This window comes from Fusarium redolens (assembly GCF_020744475.1).
Source record: "Fusarium redolens strain MPI-CAGE-AT-0023 chromosome Unknown BKA55scaffold_8, whole genome shotgun sequence".
NCBI classification, from domain to species: domain Eukaryota; kingdom Fungi; phylum Ascomycota; class Sordariomycetes; order Hypocreales; family Nectriaceae; genus Fusarium; species Fusarium redolens.
This window is the reverse complement of record NW_025763671.1, coordinates 2,073,046-2,088,468: the sequence shown is the minus strand read 5'-3', so window position 1 is coordinate 2,088,468 and position 15,423 is coordinate 2,073,046. Positions and strand designations below refer to the sequence as shown.

Genomic DNA, 15,423 nt, shown 5'->3' with positions numbered 1-15,423 from the left:
AGCGGGGGGGAAATCTTAGGGCGAACTTCGGGACAATAGGAACGGTGAAGTCAGGCATCGGTGTAGTGCGGCGAACCTCAGCTTGACATTCCATACTCTAGGTCATCTCTAAGAAAAGTTCCCAAATATCACTAATTCAGGTAGTATCGGGCTTGCGAATCAATACTATCGATTAGGGTCTATCAAAGCAATACTAACTTCATCCAGCCGCCGTCTCTTCACCAGTATCGCCTACCAAGATCACACATTAATTAATGATTCGCCATCTCTGACTCTTAATACAGTCAGAACAGTCCCAACAGCCCTTATCACTCCAACTCAACAATGTATCACCAGACTGCTGCCACGTGATATACTTGAGTTCGAAACCTGCTAAAGCGCATTTGCCATACTCTTCAGACCAACCCGACGATATACAATCGGGGTTCGAGCTACAAAGAGCCGCACATCGCTCCTCAGAATCCTGGTTGGGAAACTTGGAAGGTGCCTCGTCCCAAGACCAAGGGAAGTAACCCTGATGTTGACAGATCAAATCGCTGTCAACACCCTGCTTGAGCTGACAAACGGCATCCTCGCTTGTGATGCTAGGAGTGCAAGTCGCAGAGGGTAGTGCAGTTCTTAGTGACGCGGAGTATTCATCGCGATCTTGGTCGTGGCAGAAACATAGAAAGCAACTTTGCTCACTCCAGTTCTGAGAACCGTCATCATTACCGGGGGTGAATGAGGAACTGAAGATAGAGCTAGAGGAGAAGACACATGTTTGTAGGTTTTGATCCCATGCGGAAGCCTTGCAGCGGCCGGGCATTTGATTGCACATAGCTACGCAGTTCTGATAATTGTTGATGCCGAGCTGCCAGGGATATTCATCATCTCTGAGTGTGAAAGTGTTTCTCAAAGTTCCCGATTTGCTACACTGAGAGTAATCATAGTTGTTCTGATCAAAAGTGCATCCATCGGATAGAGCGAGCGTGCATTGAGGCATGGAAGACTCGGTGGTGGTTGGGGCGTAAGAGGAGATGAAGGTTGTAGGAGGTTCAGTTCGAGTTGGAGTTATTGTCGTGTGCTCGACAGTATGTTCAGTAGAGCTGAGAGCTTGGCTAGTAGTCTCATCCTTAGCCGAACAGTCATTGGAGCACGACCAGCAACCCTTAGAGCTCCATGGGAGAATGTAAGCAGAAGGGTTCTGAACTTCAGCCGCCTGGAACGCGCTGCTTGAAATAGCGGTGTTGGTAAATATACACCTCTTGCGCGCATAATCATATGCCGAGGCAGCGCAATCCTTCAGCAGGAAACAGATAGTCGCGCACTGCTCTGAAGTTGTCTGCATAGTGGACTGATCAAAGTCGTTGTTGGCATAAGGCTGGAGATCAACAGTGCCAAGGTTACCGATCTTCTCGCAGACGAGGTCTGAAGATGGAGAGCTCTGTAGATGACAGTGGGGGCAGGCGGTTGGGACAGAGGGAGCAGCGGAGGTGGTGATTTCTGGAAGAGAGGTTGTTGATGGCGCAACCGAAGTCGTCTCAACATCCGCTGGGTTCTTAACATCGCAATCATGACACTCGAAGCAATCGAAATCATTCCACATCAAAGAATTCTGCTTGTTTAGATCGATGCCAACTACGCCAAGTCTGTCGGAAAGAAACCAGCAGGAAGTGTCTTGACCAAGGTCATACAACGCAAAGGCCTTGCAAGCAGAACCTTCTTGCTTGCACAGCAGGGCACAGTCTGCGATGGAGTTCTGTCGAGGGTTGCTTGACTTTGTGCGGCCCCATGTACCGGATTTTGCTTTGCCAAAGGCCCAGCAGGCTCGAGGGGCGGTAGGTCGATCATTGTCAGTTTCCTGTGGGATTCCGGGCAAGGAGACCATCTGTGTTACTTCTGGCTGGACGGATGTGCAGTAGCCGGGAGGTGGGGCCCCAACGGGGCAGACGCGTGAGCCAGTTGGCAAAGAGCTTGCAGTGGAGAGGTCGCTTGCGGTTATAGGGTGCACGGCGCTCGTGGTCGGGTTGAAGGTAAGAGTGGGAACATGGCTCTCTGATCCGGTGGATGGGTCCAAGGTCGGGACGGTGAACTCATTTGCGGTGGTAGGTTTGCTCTGGGTGTTGGTGGTTGTGTCTAGAGTACGGGTATCGATACCGCTCTCTGACTCGGTTGATGGACTGAAAGTGTTGACATCGGAACCTGTAGAGAAGCCAGTTGTTGGGTGCGCAGTATCCGAAGTGAAGACGTGAGACTCAGTGAGCTGCTCGGTCTCTGTTGACGGTCCATGGGTGTTTGCGCTACTGCTTGATCCCTTGGATGTCGTAGATTCAGCCGGTAAACCACTTGTAGTAGCAGGGCTACCTTGATCACCAAAGTCAATCGACACATCGTCAATCGTCTCAGGAGTAACCTGGTTAGACATAAAGATCGAGTCGACATAAATAGCCGCAACCCCACCCACGGGACAATTCACCGCCACTGAGAAAGCACCCTGCGTGTTGGGAACATCGGTTTGTTCAAGAACAGTATTCCAGTCAATAGCAGTTCCAATGCTAAGAATCGTCGACGTGTAGAATACATGGCCAGCAATAGAAGCGCTGAGCGTGCAAACGTTAATGCTGCTAGCTGTAACCACAGCATAAAAGAAACGAACAGTGTACTTCTTCTTAATGTCAAGAGAGTCAAGCTGCTGCGAAATGCTGACGATATTGCCAATGGCTCGCTTACGCCCGGGAGGTTGGTTAGCCGCTTGCAGCTCGACACAGCCCTTCTCTTTGCTGCCGTCGCCGGTATAGCCCTTGTTCTCGACAATCTGGCCATTGCCTTCAATGGTGTAGTTAGGGATGTTGCTTGGGTTGGTCGGGTCTCTGACGGCAAAGTTTCCGTTGCCAATGACGTTCTTGATAACGAGGGGTCCCTTTGTTTCTGAAGTCGTTGGGGCGGCTGTCGTTACTGTTGCGGAGGTGTGACTGGTCGTAGCATGAGGCTTGCATGGGCCGGCGAGGGCAACGTCAAAGTTGCCCAGGATGGCCAGGGCCGTTAAAGCGAAGGCGTAACGCATAACGAGTGTAGTAGCCAATAGAGGCGCTGAGAGGTTTGGCAAAAGAATCGTGAACCGTGGGGAGCGACGTATCGACCGTTTATGAGGATACCGCCTCTGCAGAGCGGCGACCTCGGACCCCTAATTCAGCAAAGGTATTTCCGAAGTAAGTGGTCGAGGCCTTTAATTTTACGCTACGTTGAAACTATTTACTTAAAGTCAATGGGTCGTTCCAATCAGTCGGTGCCTCGTACCTTTTCGGCCTCTGCGAAACTAAAGTGGTTAGGCCGCGCTCTCAGCTTTTGTCTCGCCGCATCACCGGGATCTTCTCAGTATAAAAATGGTAATTGTCATACAAGTCACAATAGCCAAATTAATTAGAGCTTGCCCATCTCACATAGTGAATCATTTCATTTTTTGAAAATGTCCAATATGAGAAAATTGACCTGACTTCAGCTTGAGACTAGTAATTAACCCCTGTCCGCGATAGTTCCGTCAAAGTCTAGAAGCCAATAGCGTGCCATAGCGTAAGAGACTATTTAATCTTTTAACTATGCTGGTCGAAAAGTCAAGCCATCGCGACGTATCCTGGACCCTGAAATTAAAGAGTTTTGTCTTTATTTTAATACTCGTTTTCTTGAAATCTCTCCTGATGAAATTAAAAAGTTCCTGTCTGCAATTGAATTCATGGATAAATAATGATCAAATTGTGGTGTACCTTGCAGCAAAGGAAAATATACCCTTCAAGCCACCCGCCATATTTAGATAAGCAAGCTGAATCAACATATTGAAGCCAGACAGTTCCTAAATGAGCGTAAACTCTCGATCAGTAAATATCTCGTCATCAGTGACCAGCCATCTCAACGGCGTCATAGCCTCATCGTCATCAAACACGTCCCAGCTCTTAGAAGGCTCCCCAGGTACAATACCAAGACCAATTCGCCTGAATGTATCCGGTCTATTTTCCACCCTCTGCAGCAAAAGCTTCAAAGTCGCGGCACCTCGACCCCTAGGCCACCTTGGGTATCCAAACCCCTCATATAATGGCCCATGTGGAAAACCCAATACATCAAAAGTATAAACGTCTTGGCGATTTTCCAACTCATGGTCTAGAAAGATGCAAGAAGTGGTGTCGCAAAGCCTGAAAAGAAAAAGTTCCTCAACTTCTGCATCTTTACTTGAATCAAAAATTGAAGAATGAAATGGCTTTTTCCGATGAAGGTTGGCCTTGAGGGTAATCGACGGCTCCTTGGCCTCGGCGTTGATGAAGATGAGAGTGGCACTTGAGTTGGTTTTGGAGGCATCCCTTCCCCCATGATCAGTCAACTCATACGAAATCTCGCCTGTAACAGGTACCAATGTCCAAGATGATATATTGAGAACTGATCTTGATTCCAGACTGCCTCGTGCAACGGCGTCATACCCGCCGCGTTGTAAAAGTCAACATCAGCGCCTTGTCGGAGTAGGAAGTTTGCGGTTTCAAAATCCGAGTAGCGCATAGCACGATGAAGCGGGGTATTATAGTGCTGCCAGGTTTCCGAATCGTGAATATATGGCTGGACGACGCAGCCTGATTTCGGAGCTGGTTCAACTAGGTCTTCTTCTGTCCAAAGAGTGTTGGGATCTAAACCATGCTTGAGGGCATTTTTGGCTGCTTCTGTTTCGTTGATGGCCGTGCCCTTCCAGGTCCTCCTTTGTTGGGGTATCCCATGGCGGTAATTATCCTTGCTAAGCGACTGCGCTGAATTAAACCTAAGAGAGGCTGAAAATCGAGCAAATGAAGATGTCAAGAGGGTCCGGTCGATATTTACCAGCTGTACCAGCACAGAAATATTGATTGCGGCATCAGACGAATATAGTTGGGTCGCGTCAATTTGGCCCCCAACTGCGATGATCTGTCAACATAGGGGGCTGTGATAGGCATCAAGGACTTAGCATCTCCACTGATACAATAGGACACTAAAAATACAAATAGGACAATATATTTTTTGTTTTCTAGTTATTTGACTTTCCTAACAGCGGTCAGGTTAGGGCCAGAGTAGGAATAATCCAAGTCCTAGCTGTACCTGAAGATTCAAGGGAAAGAGAAACACAGTCCTAATTATAAGAGCTCCGAAAATCACATTTTTACTATAAGCTTTTAACTATACTACTACCCGGTATTTAGATAGTATTCTTAAATGCCACTTTCAATCATCTTGGTCCTGTCCTTGACCCTAGATCCATAATTACCCGCTGAGTCATAATGGTTAGCTGATAGAACCTGAGGTCCCCTGAATTCCTGGCCTAGTGAATCGCTAGGCCTGAGTCCCCAACTGGACTTGATGGGTCCTTTGACATTTGTGGGTTGTGGGGGAGTGGTGTGTCTAAAGCTAGGGAGTGGTCTGTTCAAGGGACTGGGTGAGGCTGTTCCGGGGCGTGGAGGCTGGGGAGGCGGGTTGTCGAATGCTGATGACCGGCCTGCACTAGTCAGATCTGACGTTTCTTCTATCGACGAATTGGGAAGGGTGCGAATAGAGCGGATCCGTGGTCTGTAAGAGGTACTAGGTGAGGGTGCTCGCTGTAGATATATCTTTTATAGCTAACTTGTAAACTTAAAAAGAATTTTAATCTAATTAAACAGATACTATTTTTCTAGTTACTTTTAACCCCTGCAATGGGGAAGTGTTCTCTCTTTAGATTCCTATATAAGCCCAATAGCTTAAAACTAGGCTGTTACCCCCGAGCAAGTAAAGGCAAGGGCTTGGAAAAGAAGGGGATTACTTAATGCCCTAGAGCAAGATAATTAGATTGCGGGGAGCCACTTGGGCATCGAATCAATTGAAAACTGACATTCCTTTTTTGCATATGTTATGAAAAATGTTGGTAGAAGATGGATTGCGCCAAGTTCTGCGCGGTGATTATAAGCTCTCAGCCATAGGTCTCGACTACAAATAACACATCTAGTGAATGGGAGACGTAATCCAACATGCCTCGCTGGACTCAAGCTTGATGATCCCATTTTGCCTCCCAGCAAGCACGAGTCTTGGGATGCTATGCTTGAATACATTCTCAGGATCATACTTCCTCTTCAAAGCCGCCAGCGTATCATAATGCTTCCCATAGATCTTCTTGACATCAACATCCTCATTAGATTCAAGAGAGATATACGAACCCTCCAGAATATTATCAGCGTCTTCTGCCTGAAGATCAGCCTTGACCTTGGCAGCCCACTGAACTCGCTCTTCCGCGATAGCCTCGTCTGCAAGAACAGCGTAGATCTCAAACATATGATGGCGTGCCCTCGTTCCAAAAACAGACTTTTGTTCTGGCTCTTGTGCTGAGAGTAGTGTATGGTATGAGAAGATGAGACTTCCGCCTGGAGCATTGACACAATGCTTTCCCAAGATTTCAATAGCATTTTCTGTCATTCTCTTGGCATTAAGAGTGTAGACTCGACCGTAAGATGGCCACGTTACGAGCTTTTCATTATTCTCAAGCATTTCCGCAAGTGTAATCTCCTGCGTGTTTTCCATGACGCAGTTCGCTGCTCCAGCGATGTTCTTGATCCAAGAGCGGCCTTCGTCTTTGTCTTGGCCGTGCCAGGTCACGATGACCAAGAGACTTACGGGCTGGCCTGGCATTTGGGCAATCATGGGCTGGAGCTGGAGATACACGGGGAGCTGGCCTGACTCGAGAAGCTTTTCGTAGTGCTGGGTGTAGGAGGTAAGAGCTGCGGATAGGTTGCTTGAGTCATAGACGATGGTTGACGAGAGGATCTAAACCTGTAAGCTCGGGTCATGGTACGATGGGGCTAAGGCGTACCTTGTTAATAGGGTAGACCTTGATGGTAAGTTCAACAATTATGCCGAGTGATCCACCACCGCCTCGGATGCCGACAAGCAGTTCTTCATTGGCATCTTGGACTTGTCCATGAGCATTCACAATCTTGGCCCCAAGGATCTGGTCGACGCCAAGACCGTAATGGGATGACAAAGGACCATAGCCACCGAGAGTCGCCCATCCAGTATAGCCTACACTTGCAACAGTGCCACTGAAGTACAATTTAAGCATTAAACCTTGAACAGTTGAGCCATGACACTTACGTGGGTGTTCCCAATCCTGCCTTACCTAGATCCCTTGCCAAGTCACCACTGAGAATACCTCCACCGACTCTTGCACTTTTCTTGTCTTCGGCTATGACAACGTGCTTGATATCTCGCATGTCGATAACAAGTGCCCCGTTGACGAGTGTTCGACTGGCGCAATCATGGCCTCCTCCACGTATAGTAAACTCGACGTTGTGATCTAAACAGAAACGGAGCACTGATGCGACTTCTTCCCCGTTCTGAGGTCTGACTACACCAAGAGTCTGGACATGTTTCTCAATAAAACATTGCTCAATTTTCTTGTAGTCTGGTGCGTCAAGTGCATAAGTCTTGGCTTGGGTGTCTGCGAGGTGAGCCTTCAGCTCCGAAAACAGAGACATTACAGTCATCGTGAATAGAGTCTATGTGGAATGAACACGCAGGGTAGATTGGAGGTGGCTTCGGTCACATTTTATATCCTCGGGGACTTCCAAGCCGCCGCCTCGCTGAGCACCTTAACTTGTCAAGTTCCTCCAGTAATTTAGGCCTGTAAAGAGCCTTGGCGTATGTATGTTTTTCCCAATTGATTGATAAGCCAATGGTCGCGGAAGCAGATGTTACGCTGACAGCTGAGAGTCAACTCTCATTCGTCAATGAAAGAACTAATGCATGCCCGGCTTACTCTCGATTTTCGCGATGCATCTGCTACCAAGGCTGAGCGAGAAAAAAGAATTGACCCCTCTTTTCTCGGAGCAGGAAACATTGCGGATAGTCGAGAATGTAGGTTGCAGGGACTCAGTCATCAGTTAATCAGCAAAGAGCTTATGGGGCGGAACAGGCGAAGAAGCAGTGGCAGTAAGCCCTTACACTTCACTAATGCCAGCTAGCGGATAGTGGGCGTATAGCGCATCCAGCGTATTACACATTGCGTCATGACGATCAAAGTGCCGATCACGCTCAGCCTTAGAACTATCGAAACAATCACCGAAAATTACCTAGTCTCATAAAGGTGTTCTACATTAGGCCCTGGAGAAAATTGGAAACCCGAAAGTCCACCAATACACAGTGAGAGATCTGCTTTTTGTCCTCTCTGAAGGATGTCGGTTCAGCTGTAGGATTTGAATTGTTATCTAAGCGCCCAATCTCGGCATTAGCCTTCCGTTGGAAGGGCTTGCGCTGCTGATCCGTGAGGCGTAGCAACTTATTAATAAGACGCTGTGCCACTGCCGAAAGCCCGTCAGCAACGCCCGACTTATCGTTTACTTGGCCATGGCCTTGAAAGTTGGAATATTGGTGCAGGCATCGGTGGGCTCAGTGCCGCTATTGCACTTCGACGAATGGGAGCCCAAGTTGAGGTTAGTATAACAAATACCCAACGATTGAGCTCGGCTGACATCGTATAGATCTTCGAGAGATCCAACTTCAAGGATGAGATAGGTGCTGCTATAACCATCACTCCAAATGGAATGCGCGTCCTTCGTCATTTCGGCTTTGATCCCAAGACAGCTCGCGGTGTACAGAATAAGCAAATGCGCATGGTAGATCCGCATACACTAAATGATCTGGTCATCGAAAACTTCAGTCAGGTTGAAGACGACTATGGCGCGCCCTTCATGTTCTTTCATCGTGTGGATCTTCATACTGCACTGAAGGAAATGGCTTTATCGACTGATGAGCGATATCCGGGTTCGCCGGTTGTAATTCACAATGGCCATTCTGTGACCAACCTTGACTGTGAGAGCGGGACGATTATTTTGGACAACGGGGAGACTTTTGAGAAAGACCTTGTTGTAGTGGCCGACGGAGTTCGAGTAAGTCCAGTGTGCCTATGATATTGCAGGTTCCACTGGCTAATCTTGCTTTAAGACCAGGTTCATCAACGAGATTACACAAAAAGACATGCCTCTCGAAGACATCGGCTCCTCTTTCTACCGCTGTCTGATCCCCTTCTCCGAAATAAACAAAAACCCCGACCTCGCAGCCATTTTTAAAGACCAAGATCCAGGATTCTGGGTCCCCTTCGAACTATCAACCGGGACATTCCTTGTTATATATCCCTGCCGAGATGGGAAAATGCTCAACGTTGCGTTTCGACACAAGACAAAGGCGAAGAATGAGCATACAGTCGATTGGAACACTGATACCAACGTGCAAGATATCATTTCCATGATAGGGAGGTTCAATCCTCTGGTGGCCAAGTTGTTTAGTTTGTCGACGAGTGTTTCTGTTCATAAGTTATTTCGGAGGGAGCTTCTTGAGACGTACACTCGGGAGAGGGCTGTCATAATTGGTGATGCTGCACATCCCATCCAGCCAACGCACGGTACGTTGAATGTTCTCTGAGCATCACACTACTAACAAGAGCACAGCACAAGGTGCAGTTCTCGCGATCGAGGAAGCAGCAGCACTACAAGTTCTCTTCAAAGACGTGCAAAACCCAGAACAAGTCCCGGAGCGTCTGGGCTTACACAATGACATTTTGAAGCGCTGCATTCATGTAACGCAGCTACTGTCGGATGCTCAACCCGGGATATCTAGTGTGCTGCGGAAGCGAGCTGAGGATATCTGGGGAGAGGAGATCTTTCCTCCAGAGGCGATGAACTTCACCAAGCCGATCAGAGGCTTTTTCTACGCGTGGGACGTCATGAACGAGGCAGAGAGTGTTTTGGCTCGTGCAGCATATTGAATGATTATTTTTTTCTACTTAAATACTACTTTTGAAGTCGCTATATGACAGTTTACTTACATTGACCAAATCAATCGCTTCTAAACCAAGCTCGCCGTCTAACCATCCAGCTACTGCAATGTATCTACCAGATATCCTCCTTCGAGATGTTAGCAAAAGTGTCAACCTCAGATGTGATCTGCTTACCTGATATCTTGCAGTGTCCCTTAGACCCTTTACCCTCTCAGTCGCGCTCTCAAGTGAAATGTTGCGCTGCTCGGCCCAGATAGAGATGAGGGTTGAGTTGACATCACGCGCCATATGCTTTGCATCGCCGCAAACATAGACAATCGCACCGTTGTCAATCATGTCTATCACATCCTTGGCGTGAGTCTTGATGAGGTGCTGTACGTAGACCTTTTGCTTCGTCTCTCTTGAGAACGCAACGTGGATGTCGAAACTGTCGCCCAGAGTTTCCTTGTGTTGCTGATGGCCAGTCAGCATCTGAACCCTAGGATAGCTTAACATCAACTTACCTGCCACTCTGATTCATAAAGGTAATCTTCATCCCGTCGGCGACATCCAAAGAACAACAAGCTCTTTCCAACATTCTTACCCTGCTTCTTCAACGCAGCTCGCTCCTGCAAAAAGCCCCTAAAAGGCGCAACACCTGTTCCCGGACCGATCATGATAACAGGTCGAGATGAATCCTTGGGGAGCTTAAAGTTAGACTTGCGCAGATGTATTGGTGTTTTGAAGCCAGCATAATTTCCACGAGGTCCATTGAGTAGATACTCTTGTGAGTGGGATTCCTGGTTCTGAGCTTGTTTGAGAGAAAGAAGGTAGTTTGTAGTAACGCCTTTGAAGACATCAGGTCGTCCCTGGATCTCGGCTGATTCAACGGCGGCAGTGATAGAAACGAGAGATGGTTGAACGAGAGATGAGGAGGAAATGGAGTAGTATCGAGGTTGAAGTTTACTCAAACCTTCGACTATAGCTGAGAAAGGAACCTTGGTCCACGGTTGACCGCCGCTGAGCATGCTTAATACTTGTGCAAGTGAAAGGAATTTCTGGCTGATCTTCTCATGGAAATACACCTTGTCGCTACCAAGCTTTGTCGCTTCACTCTTGGCGGCTTCGGTAGGTGCAAAAGCAGCGATGACGTTGATGAACTCTCGAGAAACAGGTCCAGCGATCTCAAGGTAATATCGCAAGGCAGTAGCATAGGTAGTTGGTGTAGGAACAGGTGACTTTGCTGTTGATTCCCGACTGACGATGGAAATAACCTTATCTTTCTTCTCAGAGAGTCCAAGAATGTTGAGAAGTTGGGTGACTTGATCTTCTGAGTTGGTAGGCCAGATAGCGACGTGATCACCTGTTTCGTAAGACAGACCTGAGTCACCGAGATCGATCTCCATGTGAATGCAGTTTCGATCCTTGGAAGTGAATATTTCTCGAGACTCGTTGATCTTGGCGATGTAAGGATTCGTGTTGCTGAACTGACGGTTCCCAGAGCTGGTTTCGAGATGATCCGCGTTTGCTTCACCGAGGAAAACACCAGGTGAACTCTCACTCAAATCATCTCTTTCCAAAACACCGAACGTCGACTCGTAAGCAACATCTCTCTCCTGCAGACCAAACTCTTGAACAAGCTTCGGCCACATATCCTGCTTCCACGCCAAAAAGTCCTCTTCAGTCGTCCCAGCCGCATCATCAGCTTCACCAACACTAGCAAGATTCTTCGCACCAAGTCCATCCAGCGCCTTAGAAACACGTCTCACCATAGCATTGTAATGCTCATAAGTGCTGTTTCCCAGACCGAAGGCAACATACTTGACATTCTGAAGATCAACATCAGGTTGGTCCCCATCTTCACCGCCAGTGATATAAGTATAAAAGTCTTGAGCGTTATCTGTAGGTTCACCCTCGCCGTACGTAGCGAGGACAAACATCAGAACGACCTGCTCTGAGAGTTCAGAAAGATCATTGTAGTCATACTCCTCGAGATCAGCGACCATGGGATCGAGGCCATAGCGTGAACTAGCTTCTCTTGCTAGCTTTTGAGCGTAGTTTTCTGCGGTGCCGGTCTGTGAGCCGTAGAATATGATGCAGTTCTTTCCGGTGGTGTTGCAGATGTGAGAGATGCTTCGAAGACTGTCTTCTTTTGAAGCTGTTGTTTCTGAAGAGGTGGTGGGCTTGGGGAAGAAGAGGTTTCGTATTTTGCCATTTGATAAGTATACAATTGCTCCGAGGAGTAGGGAAATAAGTACGATCAAGTCTGTTGAGTCAATGACGGGAGACTCTGTTGTAAGAAGAGCTTCGTCCAGAATGGACTCGTTGGTCATGATGTCGATATCAGCCATTGTATCAAAGATTGAAGTCGATTTGATGGTGATAATGATCTGCAACTATTCAGAAATCGCCAAAGCCTATTATACCATTTCAAGAAATCATCACCAGTTTTCTCATGGACCGAGTATCCGGTGCGGAATACTATTCCGATGACCGAACTTTCGATGAATTGCCACGCAAATCGCACCAACCAATCACAAGCGTCAGAAAGCCATCGGAACTTTCGCAATATTTCCGACGAGAAGTCAAACCAAGGCGTTCAACAAGATCAATATTTCGGTTACACTGGGAACTACGGATATAGAGTCAAGCCCAACATCACGATGCTTCTCTCCGTGGTTCATAGTAATGCCACCCTCGAATTATGCTTCTACCAAAAGTAATGTACAATAAAGACTAAGCCGCGTTCTTCCAAGCATCCTTCACCAAGCTCCAAGTCGCAAACACCGCCAACGGCGAAACAAAAGCCTCGGGTATCAAACCATCTCTCAAACTCCAATGGATAGAAACACTAGCCCAAGCCAAATTCTGAAGCACGTCACTCTTCCACTTTGCTTTCCATGTCTTTGTAGCCAGTTTCTCCTTATCTTGCATCGTATTCATCCAATCCAGCGATAAACGACCAATCTCAATCAGAGTAAACGCAGCCCAAGATCGAATTGCGAGAAACGTTAACTTTTCCTCTGATCTGGCTGAGCTTTTGAGAATTCCTCTTGTTGAGAGGAAGCCAACTGCTTCGGAGACGTGGAATGATGTGAGGCAGAGTGTTTGTGAAGCTTGTATTGCTACATCTAGCTTTTTCACGGGTTTTCCTGCTGATCTGTCGGCGGAGACACGTTTGATGAGGTCTTTGGCTGCCATCCACATGTCCAACGCGCCGAAGAGGCGATCCATGATCTGCCATTCATCGAGCATTGCACTAATTGCTCTTGAACAGTTTGCGACTCGTGTTGTTGATGTAGCCATCGTGTTGATATGAGATATTGTGAAGAATGACTTGGAGAGACCTTTCAGCCTCTTATTTTGGAGCCTTTGGAGGTAGGATGCTAAAAGGTCCATGATGAAGGTGACCAAGCGTATAGCCTCGCCGGCGAATAAGAGGACGACATCTCGACCTTCTCTCGACTCAATTGTTCTGTGTAGATGGGAAAGAAACTGGCCGAGCCGTATGTTTCTAAAGATTGAGGATTTCGTATGACAGTCTGGTGAAGAGATCATGGTGAACTGCTGATAGACAAGAATGCAGGCGATAGGGACAATCTGATATCTGATACGAGCCTTGCAACAAGTCAACAAAGCATTACGCGGTCTTTCTGCAGTGATACCGCGTTGACTAATACCTCAAAGGTTCCGACCGGAACAGACGAAGTGAAACTGATAAGAATAGTGATGAACTAGCAATCGAGTCATGGAGAGGCATATGTGATGCTGATCACCGTAACACTCGGAATGCCTCAGTTCCGGGCAATCTGGTTCCGAGAAATGAGAGATAATGAGGGACGCGTCAATTGATAGCGAAGCGAGCGCGCTTTTTAGTTATCTCTTAGTGTCGAGTTAGTACTTGATGAGGAATTAGTGATGTTTGGGGTTTCTCAGCTTACTTCCGAACTAGGAAGTTTCTGGTCATGCCCATTGAGGAAGAAGCCATCACGAAATCACAAGACAAATGCCAGAATAGGTCATTACAGTAACTTTATAGTAATTTAGTGGTAGTGATTGTCAATTATCTACAGCTTAAAAACATTGACCTTGACACACTTAACCTGCGTCCAATCATGCAGCGCATCCTCCCCATTCTCCCTCCCAAACCCACTCTGCTTAATCCCTCCAAACGGCGTATTAGCATTAACGCTTCCCCAGGAATTAACACAAACCAATCCACACTCAATCTTATCCGACACGCGAATCGCCTTGCTGATGTCATTCGTAAACACTGAAGCCGCAAGACCGTAGACGTTATCGTTTGCGAGATCAATGACTTCTTGCTCCGTCTTGAACTTGGCGATGCTGGCGACGGGGCCGAAGACTTCTTCGCGGATGATGCTGGCTGATGGTGAGACGTTGACGTATGCTGTGTTGGGGACAAAGTGGCCCTTTGAACCGTGGGATTGAGAGCCACCGTGGAGTACTTGTGTTCCTTCGGAGTTTGCTTTTGCGATGAAGCCCATGATTCTGTCCTTTTGCGTTGAGCTAATAACAGGTCCTTTCATGGTCTCTTCAAGCAAAGGATCACCCATGACCGCATCTTTCGTCCTCTTCGAAAACTCCGCTACAAACTTATCATAAATATCCTCCTGAACATAAATCCTACTTCCAGCCGCGCAGATCTGACCGTTGTGGATAGTAATTCCCATGGTAGACCACATGAGCGCATTCTCCCAGTCTGCATCGGAGAAGATAATGCTGGGCCCTTTACCGCCAAGCTCGAGGGTCACGCGCTTGAGGTTGGACTTTGCGGCGCTGGCGAGGATGGTGCGGCCGACGCCGACGCTGCCGGTGAAGGAGAGCTTGCGGACTTCGCTGTGGTCGGCGAGGGCTTGGCCTGCGACGGTGCCGAGACCGCAGAGGATGTTGACCACGCCGGGGGGGAAGCCGGCTTCAACAATCAATTGACCTAGTTTTTGGCCGTAGAGAGGGGCGAGCTCGGGGGTTTTGATGATGAGGGTGTTGCCAGCTGCAAGAGCGGGAGCCAACTTCCATGAAGTGATCATGCTATTACAATTAGTGATGGATGGTAGGAGAGTGAGAAGGGATTTGACTTACAGAGGAGTGTTCCATGGAACAACAGCCGCACAAACACCAATTGGCTCTCTCTTGGTATACGCAAGACCACTCTCATAGTCAATACTCTGTCCATCAAGTTTATCCGCCCAGCCCGCAAAATATCTACACGTCTCGGCTGCTTGCGGGACACTCATCCCCATGGACATGTTATACAGCATCCCAGCATCAACAGCCTCAATGGATGCAAAGTCCTGAACATCTCGCTCAATAAGATCAGCGAGTTTATTCAACAGACGTCGTCGTTCCTGAGGTGGTGTAGTCTTCCACGTAGCTGATGCTTTACGTGAAGAAAGTACAGCGCGGTCCACGTCGGAGGTTTGGGCGGCGGAGATGGAGCCGATGGGGGATGCTGTAGTGGGATTTTCGATTGTGACTTTTTTGTTGTCTGCTGCGGGGGTGAAGGTGTTGTCGATGAAGAGACCGGTGGGGACTGTGACGAGTCAGTAAGTTAAATGCATGTAATGGTATATGGGTGTAACGTACGTGTGATCTTTCGACCACCAGAGCCAGTGATTGTAAGGTCCGCCATACTG

At 47.9% G+C, this 15,423-nt stretch overlaps 6 protein-coding genes across 6 annotated transcripts; 1 reads left to right on the top strand and 5 right to left on the bottom strand.

Annotated features, from left to right (window-relative positions):
- Positions 1–175: 175 nt before the first annotated feature.
- BKA55DRAFT_569272 (uncharacterized protein) lies at positions 176–2,197 on the bottom strand. Its single transcript, XM_046192911.1, has one exon. It carries the CDS (start codon positions 1,865–1,867, stop codon positions 248–250), a length of 1,620 nt encoding a protein of 539 aa, XP_046049681.1. The 5' UTR covers positions 1,868–2,197; the 3' UTR covers positions 176–247.
- Positions 2,198–2,330: 133 nt separating this feature from the next.
- BKA55DRAFT_569271 (uncharacterized protein) lies at positions 2,331–2,630 on the bottom strand. Its single transcript, XM_046192910.1, has one exon. The coding sequence runs from the start codon at positions 2,620–2,622 to the stop codon at positions 2,452–2,454; it is 171 nt and encodes a 56-aa protein (XP_046049680.1). The 5' UTR covers positions 2,623–2,630; the 3' UTR covers positions 2,331–2,451.
- Positions 2,631–5,867: 3,237 nt separating this feature from the next.
- BKA55DRAFT_615822 (uncharacterized protein) lies at positions 5,868–7,864 on the bottom strand. The gene is made up of 3 exons (XM_046196709.1): positions 7,108–7,864; positions 6,827–7,055; positions 5,868–6,780 (listed from the first exon to the last, which is right to left on the bottom strand). Exons 1-3 carry the CDS (start codon positions 7,497–7,499, stop codon positions 5,965–5,967), a joined length of 1,437 nt encoding a protein of 478 aa, XP_046049679.1. The 5' UTR covers positions 7,500–7,864; the 3' UTR covers positions 5,868–5,964.
- Positions 7,865–8,340: 476 nt separating this feature from the next.
- Positions 8,341–9,804, top strand: BKA55DRAFT_569268 (uncharacterized protein). Its single transcript, XM_046192909.1, has 4 exons — positions 8,341–8,444; positions 8,493–8,900; positions 8,956–9,412; positions 9,459–9,804. Exons 1-4 carry the CDS (start codon positions 8,427–8,429, stop codon positions 9,773–9,775), a joined length of 1,200 nt encoding a protein of 399 aa, XP_046049678.1. The 5' UTR covers positions 8,341–8,426; the 3' UTR covers positions 9,776–9,804.
- A 95-nt stretch (positions 9,805–9,899) lies between these two features.
- Positions 9,900–12,117, bottom strand: BKA55DRAFT_690591 (uncharacterized protein; the record flags this gene model as incomplete). Its single annotated transcript, XM_046199523.1, has 3 exons — positions 9,900–9,914; positions 9,962–10,240; positions 10,291–12,117. 3 exons carry the CDS (start codon positions 12,115–12,117, stop codon positions 9,900–9,902), a joined length of 2,121 nt encoding a protein of 706 aa, XP_046049677.1.
- Positions 12,118–12,502: 385 nt separating this feature from the next.
- BKA55DRAFT_728493 (aldehyde dehydrogenase family-domain-containing protein) lies at positions 12,503–15,419 on the bottom strand (the record flags this gene model as incomplete). The annotated part of the gene is made up of 4 exons (XM_046201178.1): positions 12,503–13,241; positions 13,865–14,818; positions 14,870–15,320; positions 15,374–15,419. The coding sequence occupies 4 exons, from the start codon at positions 15,417–15,419 to the stop codon at positions 12,503–12,505; spliced, it is 2,190 nt and encodes a 729-aa protein (XP_046049676.1).
- Between the last annotated feature and the right edge of the window lie 4 nt (positions 15,420–15,423).

Coding starts and splice junctions, on each gene's coding strand:
- BKA55DRAFT_569272 (XM_046192911.1), bottom strand. CDS start 1,867: ATGGTCTCCTTGCCCGGAATCCCACAGGAAACTGACAATGATCGACCT.
- BKA55DRAFT_569271 (XM_046192910.1), bottom strand. CDS start 2,622: ATGCTGTGGTTACAGCTAGCAGCATTAACGTTTGCACGCTCAGCGCTT.
- BKA55DRAFT_615822 (XM_046196709.1), bottom strand. CDS start 7,499: ATGACTGTAATGTCTCTGTTTTCGGAGCTGAAGGCTCACCTCGCAGAC. Junction 7,056..7,107: donor GCAGGATTGGGAACACCCAC/GTAAGTGTCATG, acceptor ATTGTACTTCAG/TGGCACTGTTGCAAGTGTAG. Junction 6,781..6,826: donor AGGTCTACCCTATTAACAAG/GTACGCCTTAGC, acceptor TTACAGGTTTAG/ATCCTCTCGTCAACCATCGT.
- BKA55DRAFT_569268 (XM_046192909.1), top strand. Junction 8,901..8,955: donor TAGTGGCCGACGGAGTTCGA/GTAAGTCCAGTG, acceptor TCTTGCTTTAAG/ACCAGGTTCATCAACGAGAT. Junction 9,413..9,458: donor TCCCATCCAGCCAACGCACG/GTACGTTGAATG, acceptor ACAAGAGCACAG/CACAAGGTGCAGTTCTCGCG.